The sequence below is a fragment of the Opisthocomus hoazin genome, chromosome 7 (genome assembly GCF_030867145.1).
Source record: "Opisthocomus hoazin isolate bOpiHoa1 chromosome 7, bOpiHoa1.hap1, whole genome shotgun sequence".
Lineage (NCBI taxonomy): Eukaryota > Metazoa > Chordata > Aves > Opisthocomiformes > Opisthocomidae > Opisthocomus > Opisthocomus hoazin.
The window spans coordinates 53,715,991-53,739,277 of record NC_134420.1 but is presented as its reverse complement, the minus strand read 5'-3'; the positions used below and the strand labels follow the sequence as shown (position 1 = coordinate 53,739,277).

At 40.8% G+C, this 23,287-nt stretch overlaps 1 protein-coding gene across 7 annotated transcripts; it reads left to right on the top strand.

Annotated features, from left to right (window-relative positions):
- Nucleotides 1–71: 71 nt before the first annotated feature.
- Nucleotides 72–11,928, top strand: LOC142361906 (uncharacterized). 7 transcript variants are annotated; one of them, XM_075425978.1, is made up of 2 exons: nucleotides 72–329; nucleotides 7,341–11,928. In XM_075425978.1, the coding sequence occupies exon 2, from the start codon at nucleotides 8,163–8,165 to the stop codon at nucleotides 9,927–9,929; it is 1,767 nt and encodes a 588-aa protein (XP_075282093.1). In that variant the 5' UTR covers nucleotides 72–329; nucleotides 7,341–8,162; the 3' UTR covers nucleotides 9,930–11,928. The 7 variants fall into 7 exon arrangements, with proteins under 7 accessions (XP_075282093.1, XP_075282088.1, XP_075282091.1 ...); XM_075425973.1 differs by having other exon boundaries at nucleotides 893–11,928; XM_075425976.1 differs by having other exon boundaries at nucleotides 72–2,143; nucleotides 7,892–11,928.
- Nucleotides 11,929–23,287: the final 11,359 nt, after the last annotated feature.

Here is a 23,287-nt window from a genome sequence, read left to right as displayed (position 1 = left end):
AAGTCAGGGAAGCGAGATTTTTTACATTGCTGTTTATATTAGAACTCATTTGACCCAGCCTCCAGTCCAACGATCAAACCCCAGTATTGACTCATTGGAAGTGCCCTCCTTTGTAACGCAGCAGGAATTTCAGGACATGATTTTTGTCTTTTTATTACACAACAAATCGTCATGGAAAACCTCACCACCTCAAGCATTTTTAAGCAAAGACTGATCAAAACTTTACAACAGATATTCATAGGCAATGCAGACTGGAGAACTGACAACAGACCCTCCTCTTCCTCAGAGCTGTCAGGGCCTGGAGGCACCCATAGAGCCTGACTGCACTGGTGAGTACCCCAGGACCCCATGCAACCTCTGCCCCAGCCCCAAGGCACCATTTCAGCTTCATCTGACAGTATCTGGGAAAGGCTCAAGGGAGAGCAGGGCCACAGCTTGCTTCTGGCGCCCAGTTTGGGTGAGACTACACTAACGGGGGAAAAAACAAGGCAGAGGAACAGCATTACCTGCCTAAGCATGAACTGTATCCTCTGCCCTCAGATGCAGAGAATGGGCTCTGGCATGTCTTATTTATTAGTGTAATATTAGCCTGAACCATCCCAGAGACTATTTCTCTTGAACTACTACTTTCGGGCACCGTGCAGATTAAATAATACTGTGTGCAGAGTAAGTAAAGCTGAGAATGTGCAAGTCAGATGATTGTGATTATGGCTAGACGACTTTCAAGACAACAGTGAAAAACCTCACAAACGTCAAGTCCGAGCCCTATTTTCCGGTCCAGAGCATTAGCTTAATAGAAGAAAAAAAACACTTCTTGCTATTTTGGATTCATCAGCATGTATAGTTTTCCTGACTTCATTTTTGGCACAGAATTCAATTTTCTATTCTATAGTCCCTCATGTAGACTCCAGGTTTCAGTGCTAGGCTGTACTGAAGGCAGGAATCAAAGAACACCACACCCCTCTGCTTCGTCATGGAATTTGTCCACCTGAAACACACATGAAGAGCCATAGGCTCGCCGTGGGAAAGAGACCAAAAGCGTATTTCTGTTATACCACAGCTACTTAGATCAAACGCACTTCTAAAGTTTGAACAACAGCAATGAACTTCAGCTGTGATGCTCCCTGGGAAACACTTCAGAAACCAACTCAGTGTGCACATTTTAAAGCAAACTGCAGCTTTGTAGGAGCTTCTCTATTAGACACTTAACTGCTTGTAACCATTTTCCTACCAAAACCATGCTCTGTCTAATGACTGTGGTATGAAACAGTTCGTATCTGACAATGCAGTACTGCAGAGAGGCAAAGGCTGGCATGAATCTTACTGTACTAATAATACTTGTTAACGTGATTTAATGTACTGTAATTGTGCATTTATTGAGAATTAATCCCAAAGTGGGTAACATTTGCTACAGTTCTAAACCTACAGCAATCCAAGTGGCATGATAATGTTTTCTTGCCTGATATCTTTGGAGAGATTTAGCCACTGGTTTCAAGATGTGACTGCTATATTTGGAGGAAAGAGGAGATGAAGGAGAACGTCTGTGTGACAGATTTTTTTATCAGTTCAACTCTTCAGCTATGTAAACAAGAGATAGGAATTAATGTAAATTACATTTTCATATGCTTTTCAGATATACTTACCATAAAATCAGTGCCTGCTCTCCCTTTTCCTCAATGTAGATCAAACCTTGTCACTGTTTACAGCAGGGCGGCAACAAACAGATGCTCTCTGTTAACCCCCGCCCTCCCACCAGGGGAGGTGAAAAAGGAGGAAAGGGGAGAGAGGCTTACAGATTGAATATTAAAGCAGCTTTACTAATAACACTAATAGTACTAATAATATTAATAATATAAGAAATAAAACAAAACATACAAAACAGATACTCAATTTCTTGGAGTCGGTGCTGGGGTACTGGCGTCCCACCAGCAGCTGCCAGGCAGCACCAGGAAGTCCTGGACTGGCCTCAGCGACAGACAGGAACTGGACTCAGGAATGCATGTATAGAAATCTAGATCAGGATCTCAGGCAGGACAAGCAGCAGGGTCCTCTTCTGAAACCGGCCATGGACAAAGACAGCAAGACCCTCGTGATCCCCAGCTTTAAACGGAGTGTGATGTGTACAGCATGGAATACCTAGCTGGTGAGTATCGGGTCACCTGTTCTGTCTGCCTCTCCCTGAAAGTACGACCCTTTATGACTCTTCGCTTGCAGAACCTAAAAGGTCCATCAGTGACGTTGGCTGCTATAGTAACAATTATAAACAGTGGCCTTTTTCTGCATTCCATTCCTACCATTAGCTCAGTAAGATTATAAACTTCAGTTGTTATCTATCAGCTTTGGAGTGGACAGTGTCTGTAAAAGATGCAGCAAACCAGAAAAATGCAGTAATTTAGAACAACTTAGCTGTAGGGAAAAATCAGTAAAAGAGAATCAGTTCTATTTTAACCAAAACCAGGACAAACCTTTACAAAATTCTGACCTTATTTTATATTGTTCATCAGACAGATGATAGTTAAACACAGTGAAAGATAAAGAATATGAGGTAGAAAGTGGGTACATGCTCTAACACTGTGCAATATATTCTGTGAATAAATAAAATGTTAAATTCCAATATTGGGATGAGAAGTCAAATTTTTAAGACTTCTCACTGAACAAAATTGTTTTTAAAACAGTAGAAGTTTTGCTTTGAATGTACAGTTTCATGGCCCCAAGACCTAGAAGAATCCTGACAAATATTCAGTGTTTAACTATACTGTTTACCTTAAGAGTCAAATTATTAGATACCTACAAGCAATCAGAAAAAAAGGTGTCTTTAGAATTTGAAACAACGTTTGGAATCACTTTGAATAAGACAGTGTGAATCCATGGTACCCGCACTACTGGCAGCTCAGGATGTGTTAAATGCCTAAATAGATATGACGTACATTGCATTATTAGCCCTTACTCATAGTCTTTCCTGGTAGACTAGTAGGCTACTTTGCTTAGCCTCCCAGACTTGCTTCATTAATCTGGACCTAAAAACTCCTTTTAAGCACTTGTTTTTGTATGGTCTTTCCTAATATATCTGTTCAATAGAGTGTTCAAAACCAAGATTTGCTGCATTGTGATCTATGCTTTGTGTCAAATGATTTAAGACTCTTCTCATTTCCTTTCTTGACTTCAAGTAACAATATAGCATACTTCACCCAAACAGACTGTCTTTCATATTGGGTTCAGAAAAAACTTTGCAAATGCCATTCTGTTGACTTATGTAGTTATTTAGCTATTGATCCTTTCTTACCCTCATTAAGGTCAGAACTGATATGAGCATGCTAAGCTGAGGACCTTCATAAAGACTGTTTTTCTAGTTTAGGTCTGGTTAAACTTTTTTATGACCTTTAACCAAACCAACTACTTTTGATTCTATAAATCTCTGAACTGTTGATTGACTCTTTCTTTCCTAGGAAAGTGAAAGATATCTGAGACCTGTACTGTTCAACATCTTGCTAGAAGTACCAGACATTAACTGGTCAAACCACTGCCACAAGGGAGCTATGTAGATGATATTTTAGGAAGTTTTTTCATCTTTCAAAGATTAGAATTAGGTAATACTGTAGTGAAATCTACATTTGAAGGCAGTCAACAACAGGTTAAAAATCAAGCTCAGTATGTACAACTGAACTATGTTCTCTGTTTTTCTCTTAAAACAAACGCAGAAATAAAGGTAAATATGGTAATATAGATTATGCAGGTGAGTTGATTAAAGTGAGTATCTTCTTGTTATAGTTTAGCTGCGGATGGCAACAAAAGCGCCACGCGGCTGCCCCTCCCCCCACTGGGGTGCGGAGGAGAATGGAAAGAAAACAGGCAAAAAACTGGTGGGTCAGGATAAGGGCAGTTTAACAGAACAGCAAACAAAGGGAACAGTAACAACAACGATACAGATAAGGGGAATACACAACACAAAATAGCAGAACACGCAGAGCAACTCTCACTGACCGCCGCTGCCACGTGCTCCCGAGCTGCCAGAGAGTTCCTGCCGCCCAGCTCCCCCCAACCGGAACCCAGCATGACGACACATGGTATGGAATATCCTGCTCTGTTTGGCCAGATTGGGTCAGCCCGCTCAGCTGTGTCCCTTCTTGGATTCCAGTGAAGATTAACCCTGTTCTGGCTGAACCCAGGACACTTCTTCAGTCTCACAACATGGTCAAAGTGTTGTGATACTGAGGAGAACTAAGGCACCATGAAGAGAATTTAGGAGCACCAACCCTTGCTTTCTTTGTGTAAATGATTTTGAGGGAACTACTTTCCTTGAACTTCAGACAAGCTGTCTAACTCTTAAAAGGCTGAAGTAGTCATTCAGGTACCTTTGATAGGAAAAAAAATTAGCTTGTTCAAAGGCAATTACCCATGTTCAAAGCTAAGTACGCTATGCTGTAGTTTTGCAATCAGTTTAAACCAGATTAAGCTGGCAGGGCTGCAGAAAGAAGTAGCCTCATCGTTCTTCTGCAGCTCTTTTTTTCCCTTGTGTCAGCACAAGCATTTACCTTCTAGCTAAAACTAAACAGTTGTTTTTTTGCCATGTTAGTTTTAAGCAAGATCAGTTCTCTGACCTGGTTCACTGTGCAGCTGTACAAAGCTTCCTCAGGAGAGGGAAGATGGCAGGGAGGTGAAAGGGGAGTGATAGAAACACTCCTCTTGGCATCAGTGCCAGATGCTGCTGCTGTGAATTGATTGCTAAATTACAGCATAAGATGCAATATGTTGCCTGCCTCTATTGATTACAGATGGAGACCTCACTAACTAGCCTGGGCTACAGGGGAGTAAAAACCACTCTAAAGAAGATTGTATAGAGTAGCTGAAAAGACTTACTTCAAAACATTACATTATTTGCATAAAAATTGATTTCTCAATGAAAAGGAGAGAATTTTCTCTTTATTCATCTTAGAGCACTTCCAAATATCCTGTGTACACAAACCTAAAGAGAGTACTTTTTTAATAGACATCAACAGAACAAAAAGAATTTGTTTTCAGAATACTAAATGGATATATATTGTACTTACATTTTAATTTTAACTGTGCACAAGGGAACTAAATATACAGTTTAAGTCATAAAGAAATATGGGAGAACTAGGCCCATGATATATCTTGTCTACAGTTTCTAACAAAGGCTTGAGTCCTTTGGGATTCATATAGATTGATGAAAAAAATTAAAAAGGAAAAAAGTAATAAACTGTAATGGAAACCATGTTTCTGTTCTGTTGCCAGAAGGGATTATAATATTCCGAGTACTATATGCCTCTCAGAATGAAAAGCGGTCACAAGAAAAGGGGAAGAAGTAGCATGGGGGAAGGGAGGAAAACGAACTTATATTTGTTTTTATATCTTACAATGTTAGTGATTTGAAGGGGATCATTTGATGTGACAAAAGGGTCTTTCATCTTTTAGCCCACTGAACAGTGAAAAACCTCAGACAAACTGGCATAGTATTTTTAGAACAGGAAGCTGGAAAAGGGAATCTCCTAATGGATTGAAAGTCTCCACTTAGTTTGGACACAGGACATTTAGATGCATTTTCCAGAGATAGATGATGGTATTTGGGAGACTGATTTGCTTCTCTGCCCTCTAAAGACTTCGCAGTAAATTTCCTCTGCCCATGACAAATGCTCCTAAGTACAGGATCCAGTTCCAGGGATAGAATTCCTCCACTATTTAAGGGATTGATGACCAAGTTACGTAGGAGTCTCTGGCTTCAGCACTCATTTGTGTTGATGCATTTTATTATTATTTGTAGTGGATAATTTAGCTACAATTTAAGGGTTACATCTGCTATGAAAAAAATTGGTCCCTTGGATGGAATTATGGTTTCCATGGAAATTTGCCTTCAATATGCCAGAACAATAGTGAAATTCAATTTCTGCTACACATTATGTAAAACTCAAAACTTTCTGAGGCTGACCTTCCCTCTTACCTCAAAAAATATTTGTCTGGAAGTGACTGATAAAGCCTGGTAATGAATTTGGCTAGCAGAAAGGTACTGAAAGATGTAAAAATATGTATAGCATCATTCTGGTTTAGATCAAAATTTGATTTTTAGATTATTCTAAATCATGAGCCTCAGGCAGTATTCAGATACGAGTTTGGTTGAACTAGCTCGGATAAGATCTGATTTACTTCACCTTTTTAGTCTCTTTTCTCTGTGTTATAATAGGTCCTTTCCTCGTTGTAGTATGAACATTATTTATAGCCTCTGAAAAATATCACTCCCATACAATATTACCAGCTAGGTGTAGTCAAATATTCAAGAAATTTTTCAGAGAAACATTTTCTTCAAAGCGTGTTTGTTGTTCAAACAGGTTGCGATTCTCAGAGAATAACTGCCTTGACTCAGCTTTTTTGTTTTGTAGCTATGACTGGGGGAAGTCAAAATACCAAATTTGAAGCAAACTCTTCTAACTTCACTTCTCAATGGAGAAAAAAAATCCCTGTGTATCCATATTCTAGTAATTTCAATTATTATAATCTGCTTGATTTCAACTGTTTTTAAATCTGCCTTTGTTTCGAACTTAGGTTTTCATCTTGCAATAGAAACAACCGTCCTCTGCTTTATGAGATTTCTGATTGTATTTAAGCAAAGACTTCTCCAATTAACTATAATGGGAAAATAGCTGTTGTCTGAATAAGAAAATGATTCTTCTACACTCCATCGGATTGTCTCACATCTTTCTTAATATTAAGGTCTACTCATTTTTTTAGTCTCAAATATAAGAACTTACAAGTACACAACTCAGAAGTAGACTCTACTTAGATTCCTCTTCTTATAATCTACTTACAATCTACTTATATAGACTGCAGTCTAGATGTGTATTCCATTCTCTTTTACCTAAAGAATTTTTTTTTCCTCTAAGCCTTGATGCCATGATTTTAAAACGCACAGAAATATTTTAGAACTTATTCCAGTCAAAACCTGAATATGTGTCTCATGATTATATCTAATAATTGTTCTTCATTAGTTTCATAAACTTCTAAACTTTGGGAATCTCATCTTTTGCCTGTAAATTTCTGATTGTTTTATGTCATTCCTCAGCCTCTAAAAATATGACTGTAAAGATCACTTCTGCTGCTTTCCACATCCCTCCTCACCTGTCCCTCATGGGGGAAGGTTTAATTTTCATTAAACAGGATAGATATTAGCACTATTTCAGTTGCAATTTGACATCATTCCCTCTACATATTTACCATAACATAAAGAATATCAAATAGCAGTGAGAAGTCATATTTGATGATCTGTGGTTATTGTGATTATACAAATGAGAAATGGTGGAGAAATACTGAGATAAGTCCCTATTAAATAGAAGTTGGAACAAAGACTGAAAAAAGAGACGGTGCACATAACATCTGAAGTGTGATACTTTGCTTATCCACAAGAGGAAGAAAACAACTATTATCACGGTAAGATAAGTCATTAACTCTAAACTTTTCTCTAAATTGGAGAGATACGGAGTTGATGGGTGGTGTATTCAGTGTATGAGGAATCGGTTAGGTGGTCACATCCAGAGGGCAGTGATCAACAGCTCAATGTCTGTGGGGGGATGGCAAGGCTCGACCGAATTGCTTGTTGTAGAAAATCCATTTTAAGCTTAGCACATGGTGTCCTTGACAGAACAAGGAATTTAACAAATCAACTTTGCGGTTAGCAAGAATGTGAAAAACAGAATGCAGCTGGGGGAAGAATGAGGAAGTATGGGCGGAGTTGACATTTAGCTAGCTAGCCAATAATGAGCTTAGCTTTTGCAATATGTATGAGCTAGTTAAGACCGCTATAAATTGTGTAACCAAACTGTAATAAACGAAGCTTGCTTATCACTCACATTGAGTTGGCTGCATTCTTCCGCCGTCTCTCCAGGTCAGCAACCCTCGGGGTAGGACTTCGCCCCGACATTTGGCGCCCAACGTGGGGCCTGGAGCAGCGGCAAGGAGCGGGGCACTGGGAGCAGCGACCAGGGGGCAGAAGCGACCGAACACTGCGCTGTGGTGTGTCGACTTAGGAGCCTGACTACGCGATCTTGCGTACGCTCGCCACCGCAAGGGCTACAGGTTAAGGGCTGCAAGGATATCGCTTCGGCAGGTATATGTTTTTAATTTTTATTAAAGGATAGAGGATTATTGATAAAGGTATGGATAAGGAAGTAGCCCTAGAGTTGTTACAGCGCTTTTTAGAAAAGCGGGGAGTAGAGCTTGGTTGTATCAAACAGCTAGCGGGTCTAGTGGCAACCGGTAAGCTCAAGGGATTTTTTAAGACTCCAGATTCGTTATTTGAAGACAAGGAGTGGAGGGAATTTGGAGACGTGTTATGGGATATGGTTATTGATGACGATAAGGTAGGTAAGAAATTAATGAAGCCGTGGCGGGAAGTTATCAATTGTATTAAGAGGTATAAGGTAGAGAAAGACCTCGCGGCCGTTGCTACGCAGAAGTTGGGAGGGGTGGAACCGTCAGCTCCCCCGTCGGGGGCGGGATGTTCCTCATTTTCCAGTGGAACCGCGCCACCTCCTGGCGACAATGCTTTGTTATTTAGCACGAGCAAAGTCCCTGAACCTCCGTGTTGGGAGCCCGTGACGGTGACGATGAAGGGAAATCTCAGTGATACAAGCTCAGAGGGTGGTCAAAAGCCTGAAGGAGGGGGTGTTTCAGTAACTGAGCAAAAATCAGTCGAAGAGGATAGTGGAACGGAGAAGAGTGCCCAAAGCTGTAGACGTCCGATAGGAGTTAATTGGAAAAAGATAATGAGTGAAGCTGCTGAGGCAGGAGATTTTCTCCCGCTAGCCTTTCCGGTAGCATTTGAAGAGGATGAGCATGGGGACCTGCAAGGCAGACATACCCCCATAAATTGGAAGTTGCTGTCTCAGCTGCGGAGCACGGTGACTGAGTCAGGACTACACGGTGAGCCATCTAAGCAGATGTTGAATTATATATGGGGAGGTGCTGTGCTTTGCCCTGAAGATATCAAGGTTATTATGCGGATGATTATGACTCAGTCGCAGTTATTGTTGTGGCAGGCACATTGGCAGCGATATTGTGAATCGTCCGCTCAAACGCCGCGGGAACAGGGTGATCCGTTGCGAGGTGTAACAGTGGAACAACTGATGGGGGCGGGTCCTTTTGTCACTATCAGGGCACAATTGCAGATGGGGCCGCAGCGATGCTTGGAGGCTATGCGTACGGCTAGAGCTGCTCTTGAACACGTTAAAACCGCACAGCCCTCGCCGTCCTATATGGGCATTAAGCAAGGAAGGGAGGAAACTTTTGCTCGCTTTATTGATCGCCTCACTAGTGCCATAGAACAGTCAGATGTACCGGAATGGATGAGGGCAGCTTTGCTGAGGCAGTGTGTTATTCAGAATTCGAATACTCAAACTAGAAACATCATAAGTTCTTTACCCGCTGATGCCACTGTAGAGCTAATGTTAGATAGAATGAGTAGGGTACCAGTAGGACCACAAGCGATGCTAGTAGAGGCTATGAAGCAGTTAGGAAGCGATATCCTTCAAGCCCAACAACAGGCCTTCACAGCCCAACAGCAAATCCAACAGCAAGTGTTCGCCGCTCTGCAACCCCTTCGAGTTAATGCTGCGGAGGCACGACCGAAGCCGCCACGAAACTTTAAGTGTTACCGATGTGGGCGAGAAGGACATATGAGACGTAATTGTCAAGCCACCAGGGTGTGGTGTGAGAACTGCCGTACGAACAATCACAATACTGAGATATGTCTCAAGTCGGGAAACGGACGGATGAGCGCGTCGAGCCGTCGCGCCCCGACACAAGTAGCAGCTCCAGCAGTGCAGCAAGTGACTGCCAACTTACAAACGCCCACAGCGACATCAGCAGCCAGTTACAACCAGCTACAGCCGGCAGCCTCGGAATGGATGTGGCAACGGCAGTAACTGTCACCCTGTTGGATCAAAGACCCCAACGAGTACCAAGCAATGTAAAGGGACCAGTGATTATTAATAAACAAGCATGTGAAACGTTATTACTCGGCCGCTCGTCAACAAGCCTAAAGGGTTTGACGGTCATCCCAAGACTCATTGACGCCGATTTTACCGGGACTATTAGCATCATTGTCCAGACATCGTTTCCGCCAATACATATTCCAACAGGCAGCAAAATTGCCCAGTTGGTACCGCTGCCGCACCTGACTGCGGGTATTTCCCCGAAAATTACCACCCCCCGGGAGGACCGAGGATTTGGCTCAACGGGAGCAGGAGTATTTCTGACCATGTCTATGAACCGTCGACCGACTACGATGGCTACGCTAGAGGCCCGGGGTCAACAGATCCACCTCTCGCTGCTGTTGGATACAGGTGCTGACTTAACTATTGTAGAAGAAGGGGTCTGGCCTAAAACATGGCCTACGAAACCAATGGAGAGAGGAGTTGAAGGAGTGGGAGGATACACTCCGGTACAACGGAGCGTGGACCGTATTCTGATAACGATAGACAACAGGCATGCGACCGTGCCAGTCACTGTCATGCCCCTCCCGACTGGAGTGAATGGCCTAATTGGAAGAGATGTTCTTGACCAATTGGGGGTGGTGCTAACCACCGAGAAGGTTTTTCAGTAACGGTCACTGCAACCTGGGCTTTCCCGATCCCATTGCAGTGGATAACGAACGAACCAGTGTGGGTCGAGCAGTGGCCGTTAAAGCAGGAAAGCCTCGCCGCCGCTCATCAAATAGTGCAAGAACAACTAGACCAAAAACATCTGCATTTATCGACAAGCCCTTGGAATACCCCAATTTTTGTGATCAAGAAAAAATCTGGAAAATTTAGGCTAGTACATGACTTAAGGGCAGTTAACACTCAAATGCAATCGATGGGAGCGCTGCAGCCAGGACTACCTAACCCCGCTATGTTACCAGAGCATTGGAGACTGTTGATAGTGGACTTAAAAGATTGCTTTTTTACTATTGCATTACACGAGCAAGATATGCAACGCTTCGCGTTTACTTTGCCCTCTGTTAACAAGGAGGCGCCAGCACAGCGTTTTGAATGGACAGTATTACCACAAGGAATGAAAAATAGTCCCACGCTGTGCCAGTTGTATGTGGACAATGCACTACAACCCTTAAGGAAATTATGGCCACACACGTTAGTTTACCATTATATGGATGACATCCTACTTGCGCAAGAATCGGAGTTCAGTCCAGAACAAGTTCGGATATTACATACAAAGCTGAGAGAGAATGGTTTAGTAATAGCCGTGGAAAAAATTCAAACGAAAGCGCCATGGCTATATCTAGGCTGGAAGATTTCTGACTCTCAGATCCACCCACAAAAACTGCAACTCAACACGTCAATCAAAACACTGCATGACGCCCAAAGGCTGATGGGAGACATCCAATGGATCCGTCCTGTCGTCGGAATATCCAACGCACAACTGGACAGCCTTCGACCGTTACTACGTGGGACAGACCCAACCACACCGATGCAACTTACGTCGGAACAGCAGCGTATCCTCTCTCAAATTGCTGACCAGATTGCCTCACGTTTCGTTCACCGTCGTGACCCCGACCTCCCTATTGACCTTTGTGTATTTTTAACAAATTCTCATCTATTAGGAGCCCTATCGCAATTTAAAAAGAAAAAGGGGGAAGTGTGGGGGGATGGCAAGGCTCGACCGAATAGCTTGTTGTAGAAAATCCATTTTAAGCTTAGCACACGGTGTCCTTGACAGAACAAGGAATTTAACAAATCAACTTTGCGGTTAGCAAGAATGTGAAAAACAGAATGCAGCTGGGGGAAGAATGAGGAAGTATGGGCGGAGTTGACATTTAGCTAGCTAGCCAATAATGAGCTTAGCTTTTGCAATATGTATGAGCTAGTTAAGACCGCTATAAATTGTGTAACCAAACTGTAATAAACGAAGCTTGCTTATCACTCACATTGAGTTGGCTGCATTCTTCCGCCGTCTCTCCAGGTCAGCAACCCTCGGGGTAGGACTTCGCCCCAACAAATGTCCACATGGATATAGGTGACAATTGGTGTCCCCTCAGAGGTCCATATTGGGACCAGTAGTGTTTAATATGTTCTTCAACAACCTAGACAGCAGGATCAAGTGCACCCTCAGCAAATTTGCAGATGACACCAGTTGTGTGTGGTTGACACGCTTGAGGGAAGGGAAATCATCCAGAGGGACCTGGACAAGCTTGAGAAGTGGTTACATGTGAACCTCATGAGGTTCAACAAGGCCAAGTGCAAGGTCCTGCACATGGGTATCAACACAGGCTGGTGGATGAAAGGGTTGAAAGCAGACCCGAGGAGAAGGACTTGTGGGTACTAGTGGGTGAAAAGCTGGGTGTGAGCCAGCAATGTGCGCTGGCAGCCCAGAAAGCCAACTGTATCCTGGGCAACATTCCCATCAGCATGTCCAACAGGTCGAAGGAGGGGATTCTGGCCCTCTACTCTGCTCTGGTGAGAACCCACCTTGAGTCCTCAGTCCAGCTCCGGAGCCCTCAGCACAGGAAAGACATGGACCTGATAGAGCAGGTCCAGAGGCGGCCACAAAAATGATAAGGGGGCTGGAATACCTCTCCTAAGAGGAAAGGCTGAGAGAGTTGGGGTTGTTCAGCATGGAGAAGAGAAAGCACCTTATTGCGGCCTTTCAGTACTTACAGGGGACTTGTAAGAAAGACAGGGATAAAACTTGTAGTAGAGCCTGTAGTGATAGGACAAGGAGTAATGGTTTTAAATTAAAAGCGAGTAGATTTAGACTAGGTATAAGGAAGAAATCTTTTACAACAAGAGAGATGAAACACTGAAACAGGTTGCCCAGAGAGGTGGTAGGTGCCCCATTCCTGGAAACGTTCGAGTTCAGGTTAAAGGGGGCTCTGAGCAACCTGATCTAGTTTAAGATGTCCCTGCTCACTGCAGGGGAGTTGGACTATATGACCTTTAGAGGTCCCTTCCAACCCAAACTATTCATGATTCTGTGATTCTATGATTATTCACTGGGAAATTATACCAACTCTTAAAAAAAAATTTTTAAATCCAAAAGTTACTGAGCAACAGAATCTTCAGGAAAAAAGGAAACTAAGAAAGATTTTGTGTGTTCTTCAGAATCAAAACAAAACAAAATCTAGAGCAAATTATGGCTAATATAAACAGTGGAATCTGAGGTTTTTCTGACATCATTTATGGAATTTTAATTAATACAGAGACTGGTGATGCTGTCAAACCACGGAGGCTGAAGCAGAAAATTAGGAGTTCAGAAATACGTTGTGTACAACTCCATTTATGTAATCTATTATGAGTGCTATCTCTTTCCTTTATATGTTAAAATAAAGCTATAAAATTAAGGTTTGGTTGCCTCTATTGATAGTTTTCCTTCTCACAGATGTGCTATATCTTCCTGAACATTTACTTTGAGTGTAATGTGTTTAAAACACAAATAAAATTACTGATGATATTGTTAAAATGTTGAATTTTCTAATCTTTATAGAAGAATTTTGATTTTTTATTCTAAACTGATACTATGCCATTTGATTTACTTTACAGAGACCTTTCAACTTATAGGGATTTTCATTGTTTGGAAGATATTAAGACAGCCTCTGAGGCTTTGAAAAACAAGTCAAAAATAGTGCAAAAAGCCAGATCCTACTCTCATTTATGTTGATGTGAGTTGAGCTTACAATGAAACAATTTGGAACAGAAAAAAAACAATGAAGAAATAAAATCACCACCATAAAATCACATAATTAATGAGATCAAATACTGAAATTTTTTCTTATTTTTTGTTCTTAACTGTAGATGTTCATTTTGTGTGGCATCTGAGCAGCTCAAATAGAAACAGAGCCTGCCTTTAAAATGCATTTGTTCTGAAGAGCAGAGCTATCTCCTTTTCAAAGCAGGAAACTACATGATATTGTGCCTTCTCAAGTTTAAACACAAAAGTTGAGGTTGAGGCTGAGCCTGGATACAAACTGAGGTCTTCTGAGCTCTTCCTTAGCAAGGTGTCAACTTGACAGAAAAGTTGGTCTGTCCCTTGATCTGCCAAGATATGTTGATTTCTGCCAACAGTGAATCTATCCTCCCTTACACTTCTTCAGGAAATGCACACACTTATTCTGAGAAGACAGTAAATTACATCAGTTCAACTGGGAGTACACCGGCACTGTAGTTTATTTCTTCTCTTTTCATCACAGTTAATCTGCTGCTATTACATTGCATCTGTCACAAAAACCTGATGTACCTTATTTGCTCCTTAGATAATTCTCCAATGCCAAATTAATGGCGGTGGTAAATGATAGACAAATTCACTTTCTTTTCTGTCTTGTAAATCTATGAACCTGAGCATAAAGAATTCAAGATCTATAATGGTGTATACAATCTCTAAAGTAAAAGAAAATAGGAACATAGTTCAAATCAAAATTAGTTAACTAGCTTGAATTAGTTAACTAGCTTGACCAAGTTAAACAGCCTGAATATTTGGCTGGTGCAAGAACACTAAGGACAAAACTAAGTGACAAAACCTGAAAAACAAAGTAGAAGAAAATTCTGTACGCAGATCACAGGAACTGAGATGAGGAAGGTCACATCACATCTTTAAGATGAAAAAATAAAGAAAAAATTATAAATAAAAAATGTGGGGGAATTTCCCAGATGAACATTTAAAGGCAGAAATATAAAACACACAATGAATGGATACAATTAGGGAAAGTAAATTAAAAGTTTGAGGCAAGTGGAAACAGAACCCTGAAATTAGAGTCGTGTGACAAAAGGATGGAATACATGTAAGTTAAAGAAACTCTGTTTTGTAAAATATTGGATATAGGTGAAACTGCTCATTATTGCTAAAAAAAATAAGGCAGAGTGAAACAAAAGAACAAGAAAGGCTGAACGTAAAAATTAAAGGGCAAAAGTAGTCTTTTTGGTCAGTTAGTGTCAACACATGATGTTCAATTGCAATTGAATAGAGCGGCACACTTGTCATTATCATGCACAGCCAGTTTATCAGCATAAAAGAGTAAAATTTTCAAAGGCACACAGCCTGAGTATAGACAAAAATAAAGCCAAAAGCCAGAAACAATAGAATTATGGATAGGAAAAAACACATTTAGGTCTTTTCAGTGTCCATTCTACTTCTTAGTGCCAATTACAGGGATAATACGTGGAGAAGAGGGGCTTCTTCTTGAACTTAGGTGGCATCTGGCTTTTTGCAAATAGTATAACCAGTAAGTTGCCCAGTAAGCAGGACAGCTGAAGCATCATTTGAAATATCTACATGACCTGAAGATGGGTGAATGTGGCATTCGGTGAAGCGGAACTAAAATGAACAAATTCAGGAATTACAAATAAGCATATAAGAAAGAATCTGGATCAAATAAGCAAAAACCTGGATCTGCAAATAATGAAAACCATGGGACCCATCAGAGTTTTCCTCTGATCCTAGATGTCATCAGTATTTCGCTTGGAAAGGTCCTCTTTTCCATAAGAGACAAAGTTAAAAAGATTTTCAGACAAACGAGCTACATAAAAGTAATTAAAAGTACTATGATAGAATAGGAATGGACAAATACAAGATTAAGTGGCTTGGTTAAACACAGACATGAGAACTCAAATATAGAACAAATAGCAACAAGGAGTACTTCTCTGTTCTTTTAAAGCCAGATCATGAAGGTACAGACTGTTACAAAGTCTGAAAGATTTCTATACTATGCACATAAATGGCATTCACAATCCACAGGACACAGAACAGAAGAAGATGCTAAAACAGGCAAAGGAGCATACTGAGAATTCAGATAGACATCTCGAAGTGAACCGTGTCAGAAACAATGAAAATATGTCAGGTCTGCCTTGTTTTCATTCTTCAACATGATGGCAAAATGAAAAGCTGACATTATCAGAAAGTGGAGAGAGCAATAAGGATTGTATAGACAATAATATCTCTTAATAAATCTTCAATGCAACTTCCACTTCTAAATATGGTCTGCTTCCATTTTACAGGAAGTATGTATATTGTGTAAATGAATACTTTAAACTGGATATTCAGAGGACACAAGCAGCTTAGAAGACAAGAAGCCATTCACATTTGTATAATTGCTTTATCTCTGTGACAGATAGAATTATAGAATCATAGAATCATAGAAAGTTTTGGGTCGGAAAAGACCCCTAGAGGTCATCTAGTCCAACCCTCCTGCAGCAAGCAGGGACACCGCTAACTAGATCAGGTTGCTCAGAGCTCTGTCCAACCTGGTCTTGAATGTTTCCACGGATGGGGCCTCCACTACCTCTCTGGGCAACCCGTTACAGTGTTTCACCACCCTCATTGTAAAGAATTTCTTCCTTATATCTAGCCTAAACCTACCCTGTTTTAGTTTAAAACCATTACCCCTCGTCCTGTCACTGCTGTCTCTATTAAAAAGATTGTCCCCATCTTTCCTATAGGCTCCCTTTAAGTACTGAAAGGCTGTAATCAGGTCTCCCCTCAGCCTTCTCTTCTCCAGGCTGAACAAGCCCAACTCTCTCAGCCTGTCCTCACAGAAGAGGTGCTCCAGCCCTCCGATCATTTTTGTAGCCCTCCTTTGGACCCGCTCCAACAGTTCCATGTCCTTCTTGTGCTGAGGGTTCTTATACTTAGCATCTCGTTTTGGTAAGGTATTTGAAGTTATCTGGGAGCTTTGGTTCAGCTCATTAGCAGGCTTACTGCAGCTGAGAAGCCAATGGACGACAGAGTAAATTACCTTTTCCAGAGGCAGAAGGGAAATAGGCACATGAAAATGGACTAATGCACAAGATGCTAGAAAAGTTTACAGTGTCACTATTCTATGATCATACCTGCACTGCTTACCGGTGTAATAATGACGTATCAGTGTGTTAATAAGAACAAAACATAGGCAATAGGTACTCCTGTGCTTTGTCAGATTCCCTATATGAACTCAACCTTTTGGTTGAACTAGGACAACAGCAATGACAATACAAGTTTTAACCTATCTCTGCATTTGAGTTCAGCACATATTTATTGAGTCTGTTCTGTGCAGTAGGAATTGGTACATATGTACTGCCTGACATGCAACAGGCATTTTACAGTTCACAGGTGAAGAAACAAGGCTTGATCTTAGAGCTAGTTTCATGTATGTATTTTTGTTTCATGGAGGAAGAACCTGTAGCACTACAACTAAAGTGTTCCTGGGTCTTATGTTCAAGCCAAAGCTGAAAGCACATTTGCAGACAATACCACATAAGTGGCATCACAAGAGAAAAATCACATTAAGTATCACATTAAGTATCCTAATCAGGCTGAAGCAAATTTCAGTGCAATATGCTCCATGTATTCTTGTCCTTTTACAATAACAGATGAAGAAGACACTTGTTGCTATACTATTAGACTTATCTATATTGCTTGCTCAATTGGTCATGGCCTGTTGTAAGTCCTCTCTTTTGTGTCTTGAGAAGCATTTTTTGGTCATGAATTTTTGTAATTTAACATCACTGGACAGCCATTTTCATATTTGAAATGAAATCTTTATTATATTTTTAATTCTTAAAATTAATGCAATTGGGAAAAAGATATTAAAGTCCAATTTTCAATACTGACCTATTTGTTTTTACAGTATCAAGCAAAAAGTATCATGTCATATATCATGCCACCTTTTTTTTTTGTAAACTTTAAAGATTATCTTGAATTTTTAGAATACAACTTAGTGATTACCACACATGCCACATTCAACCAACCTGAAAAAATAGTCTGTAGGTTTTATTGATCCAGAACTATAACAAGTACAGAGTGAATAATACCATTTGCCTGGCAAAGTTGCCAGTGATGGACAGGGTAGAACTGAATCCAGCTTGCTTTTGAGCAGGTGATGTGCATGCCTTCATGCTGGCAGCAGAAGATCTTTTAAGTTGGAAGTGAAATAAGGAGCTCAAAAGTGAATGCAGTAGGTATGAAATAAGAAGAAACTGCTCTGGAATACTTTTATGACCATAAACATGTTTCATCATTATGTAAGGCTGAATTTCCCCATCTCAGTATTATACATTTAGAGCTCACATAATTCTACAAAGAATGACAGGAAACTGAGGTGCTTAACTTAAACTACTTTATGCCAAAATCTTTCCAGACTAGTTTCCATACAGTACAGTTCACACAGCTGTTTTTTAACATCAACTGGCAAAAAGAGAGCACAGACATACACATAGAAGCAAAAATAAGAGTGCTTCTAGCTCTAATAGAAACAGCTTGGACTATATAGGCAGCAAACACACAGCTTGAGAAACAGGTAAAGCTGCTGAACACTTTCATGCTAGGTAGCTGTTTCTGTTTTGATTTTTTTTTCCTGACACATAGTGCTCTGATTAATGCATCACCTTACAAAGCATACAGTTCTTCTGTGTAATCTTCCAGAACACTGCTATTTGGGGTATCTAGTGTAGGTAGGGAGAGCCGTGTTTCACTGCCTTGCTTCTACAGAACCCTACCAGGCCTGCATAGTCTATGACCTAACACATGACTAGAATTCATGGTGCATGTTCTAATGGCTATTTTAAAATTTATCAAAAATTGTGGGATCTAATTACTTGTGGCAAAGGTGTATGTTGGACAAGTGCACAGAAACCAAACAACCACCTTTTCAGATGAATTTTATTTTACTTTGTCTAGAGAGATCTTTCTTCATTTTATATAATTTCTCTATTCAGAGGTACTCATTTTAAGACACTATTCAATCCCATTTGGACATTTGGAGTATATATATCAATATTCTGCGAATATTTTTAACCTCAGTACAGTTTCTAGTGGAAATACGATAACTGGAAAATTCTGTATTAGTAGTTTATTCACCCTGAAGATTTTTCATAGCTATTTGTAGCTATTTGCAGTTCCAATGGTAATTAGCCACATAAGACATTGCATTAAACATCTAAGGCCAATTGTTTCAGCTGTTGAACCTCAATGACACTTCAAATCAGCAATTTTGTATGCCTAAATGAAACCTTTTCTTCCTGAACTTTCTTCTTGACAATCGATATACTCATTCTTCCAGTTTCCCCAAGACTGGCAAATGTTACACTTTCCCATTTTACAGATGAAGATATGCAGCATAAAGATCAAATAGCTTGTCCAAGAATAGACAGACAGTCTATGGCAAAGCTATGAACTCTAAACCCCAGGATACCACTGTAGTCACTGGACCCCTCTTCAATTTTTACAGAACTACCCTCTCTGTCAAATATCAGCTTTAAACTTGTTGGCTTTTTAAACTACTTGTCGCTTGAAAATGACAAAGATATGTGAAATGCTTTACAATATTGGGAAAATTGGATGTTATTCAATTTTCATCAAAGTGAAAGTAAAGCCCTGAAATATGAAAATGACAGCATTTCCCTCTAGGGGCTTTCACAATATTTCATAATGTCAGTAAGACAAAATTTTCTCCTTTAGCTTTTCTCTTTTGCCCTACCCTTTCCATACAGATTTTTATTTTCTTATTGAGTAACTGAGTTTTTAAATTTCTTCCAAATAAATCTTACTTCTTGCATTCTTACATTACACCTCAAAAATAAAAAGAAAGAAGAAAGAAAGATGTTGTCTATTTTTTTTAAACTCAGACACATTTGACCAGATTCATTCCTATCCCACATACAGTTTGAAAAAAAAAAATCACACATGCTGAGGAGAAGAACTCTAGCAGCAGTTCTTTCCTTTCTTCTTCTGGTTTCTTCCTTTCTCAGTTCATTGATAATCACTGTACAAAGGCATTTGGGCATCCTTAAAACATCCTAACTTTCAGGAAGAAAAAGCACTGTAAGTAATTAACAAACTCAGAGTCCTTCAGGTACCTATAGCTGCAAAAACAAACAATAAGAAATGAAGAACGTAAATCCATATGTGTCAGTATTTTAGGTCTTCACCTTTTACTTTATGAAATAAATATACCAGTGGAATTAGAAAGATTTTTCTTTTCTAAAACATGTATAACATAAAACAGAGAGTTTTTTAAAATTTCAGGATCCTGATAATTCAAAAGACAAAAAAGGTTTTACAAACAGGTGATACTGAAAGATTGGCTGGTAGTTGTTGCTGAGTTTTTGATTGGTTTTTATTTTGCACATGAGGGTGTGCTTTGTTGCTGGTGTTGTGATTTTTTCTTTTTTTTCTTGCAGCGTTAATTAATATTTCCAAAAGGATTCAAAATGGATTTCTTCTCTAAAAATATGAAATTGATAAGTATCAAAAGATAAAGATGATAACAAAATTTTTTCCTAGGAAATTCCTCCATCTTTACTAATGTTAAATCAACAGACTTCTAACTCATCAGATTATTTTCCTCTGAATCCATAACACTGTTCTCTGATGTGGATCAATCACCTACGAATGCTTTTTCCCCTCTTATTTCTCAGTACAGAGAGGAGAGCTGGACTGATTTAATAATAACTTGATGCCTGAAGCGACTCTGCAGGCCAGTCTGTTGTAATGTAAATATTTCTTCTTCATGCTATTTATTCTATATAAAGTGTGCAGTTAGAGATAAAGAGCTTTATTACGGTACTGAGCTTGGTTAGGTTTAGGGATCAGTCTGGATAGGGTTGACAGGAATACCAGCAGCTTCAGAAACATGAGATAAATAGTGAAATGTTTTTCTAGGAAACCTCTAAGCAATTATGGCTAATCTGTCTAGCCTTTATTAAGGCTTTTTCTACAGGGACCACCCATATATTTGGCACATTGCAGAGTATGTGAGGAAAAGGGGGTTCAGCCTATTTCACAGAACCACAGAATGGTAGGGTTTGGAAGGGACCTCTGTCGGTCACCTAGTCCAACCCTCCTGCCGAAGCAGGGTCACCTACAGCAGGTTGTACAGGACCTTGTCCAGGCGGGTCTTGAATATCTCCAGAGAAGGAGACTCCACAACCTCCCTGGGCAGCCTGTTCCAGTGCTCCGTCACCCTCAGAGGGAAGAAATTCTTCCTCATGTTCAGACAGAACTTCCTATGCTTCAGTTTGTGCCCATTGCCCCTTGTCCTGTCACTGGGCACCACTGAAAAGAGCTTGGCCCCATCCTCCTGACACCCACCCTTCATATATTTGTGGGCATTTATAAGGTCCCCTCGCAGCCTTCTCTCCTTCAGGCTAAACAATCCCAGCTCCCTCAGCCTCTCCTCATAGGAGAGATGCTCCAGTCCCCTCACCATCCTTGTAGCCCTCTGCTGGACTCTCTCCAGTAGCTCTTCTTCTTTCTTGAAGTGGGGAGCCCAGAACTGGGCAGAGTACTCCAGATGGGGCCTCACCAGGGCAGTGTAGAGGGGAAGGAGAACCTCCCTCGACCTGCTGGCCACACTCTTCCTAATGCACCCCAGGACGCCATTTGACTTCTTGGCAACAAGGGCATACTCCTGGCTCATGGTCAACCTGTCGTCCACCAGCACTCCCAGGTCCCTCTCCGCAGAGCTGCTCTCCAGCAGGTCAGCCCCAAGCCTGTACTGGTGTATGGGGTTATTCCTCCCCAGTTGCAGGACCCTGCATGTGCCCGTGTTGAACATCATCAGGTTCCTCTCTGCCCAACTTTCCATCCTGTCCAGGTCACGCTGAATGGCAGCACAGCCGTCTGGTGTATCAGCCACTCCTCCCAGTTTGGTGTCATCAGCAGACTTGCTGAGGGTACATTCTAACTGTTCATCCAGGTCGTTGATGAAGAAGTTAAACAAGACTGGGCCCAGTACTGACCCCTGGGGGACACCACTTGTTACCAGCCTCCAACTAGACTCAGCGCCGCTGATGACAACCCTCTGAGTTCTGCCATTCAGCCAGTTCTCAATCTACCTCATCGACCACTCATCCAGCCCACACTTCCTGAGCTTCCCTAGGAGGATGTTATGGGAGACCGTGTCGAAAGCCTTGCTGAAATCGAGGTAGACAACATCCACGGCTCTCCCTTCATCTACCCAGCCAGTCATGCCATTGTAGAAAGCTATCGGATTGGTCAGGCATGATTTCCCCTTCGTGAATCCATGCTGACTACTCCTGATAACCTTCTTTTCCTCCATTTGCTTGTTGATGACCTCCAGGATAAGCTGCTCCATCACCTTACCCGGGATGGAGGTGAGGCTGACCGGCCTGTAGTTCCCCTGGGTCCCCCTTCTTGCCCTTTTTGAAGATCATTTAGAATATACTTAGCTTTCTACTTTGACGTTTTAAACTTCTAAAGTGAAGGAAGTAAGGAATCATCTTAAAAAAACAAAGATATGAAATAAATCCACAGGAATCACCCACAGGATTTACCTAACAATGACCATCCATGTTCAAATTTATGTGACTGGTGGGATGAGAATCTGGTGGTATTTTAATATTGTTTCTTAACTGTAGTACTCTCAGGAATATTAAAGCATCTGCCACTGATTTAATGTAATACTCAAGATGACTCTGTGAAAAGTCAGATACAGGGATCAAGGGAACAATTGTTACTGGTATAGCACAGAGAACAATCCCAACAGTTCAACAAAAACAAGTAATTTATCTGTAGCTCCCTGTAGATTGCAATGCAAAATGGTATCCAAGGTTTGTTCAGATCAGACCTCGTTTGAAAAGGCACCTGGCAAACGGCTGAAATGAATCATCGAATCACAGAATCGTAGGTTGGTAAAGACCTCTAAGTCCAACCTTCCACCCAACACCACCATGTCTACTAAACCATATCCCGAAGTGTCACATCTACACATTTTTTAAACTTCTCCAGGGATGGCAGCTAGTTTCTTTCCTGCATCATACAGGTTCTAAACAGAAACAAATCTGCTAGTAATGTTGTTCTGCAGAACAACTTCAGATAGTCTTTATGGACTCCTAGGCCACCTTTGGGATCCCTGGCTTGGAGCTGGGAATTCTGAATTCTTTCTCTACAATTGCACTGACTTTGTGTTGATTGGTAAATCACATGAGGTCAAAGAGATGCTGCGCTACTGCGCTTCTTAATATTGTCTACTGACAATTGCAGGTTCCTCTGAAAGTGTGGACCACTGAGGTCCTTTTTCCCTGACAATCAAATAGCGATAGTATTTATTCTTCTTAAGCACTATGAAATATAAGAAAGAAAAATGTATGTAAATTATACAGTGTTGTTATGATTGCATGTTGGAAATCATGATCACATTTTATTTTTTATAAATGAGCCATACTCATTGCGAAACGAAGTGACATAGACTATTTATGGAGAGGTGTGTTTTAAAGATAACAAGGTAGCTTTCTGTACTTCATCATCTAGATTAAACACCATCAAAGATGTTATGGATAATGCCAACTAGCCTATTTTA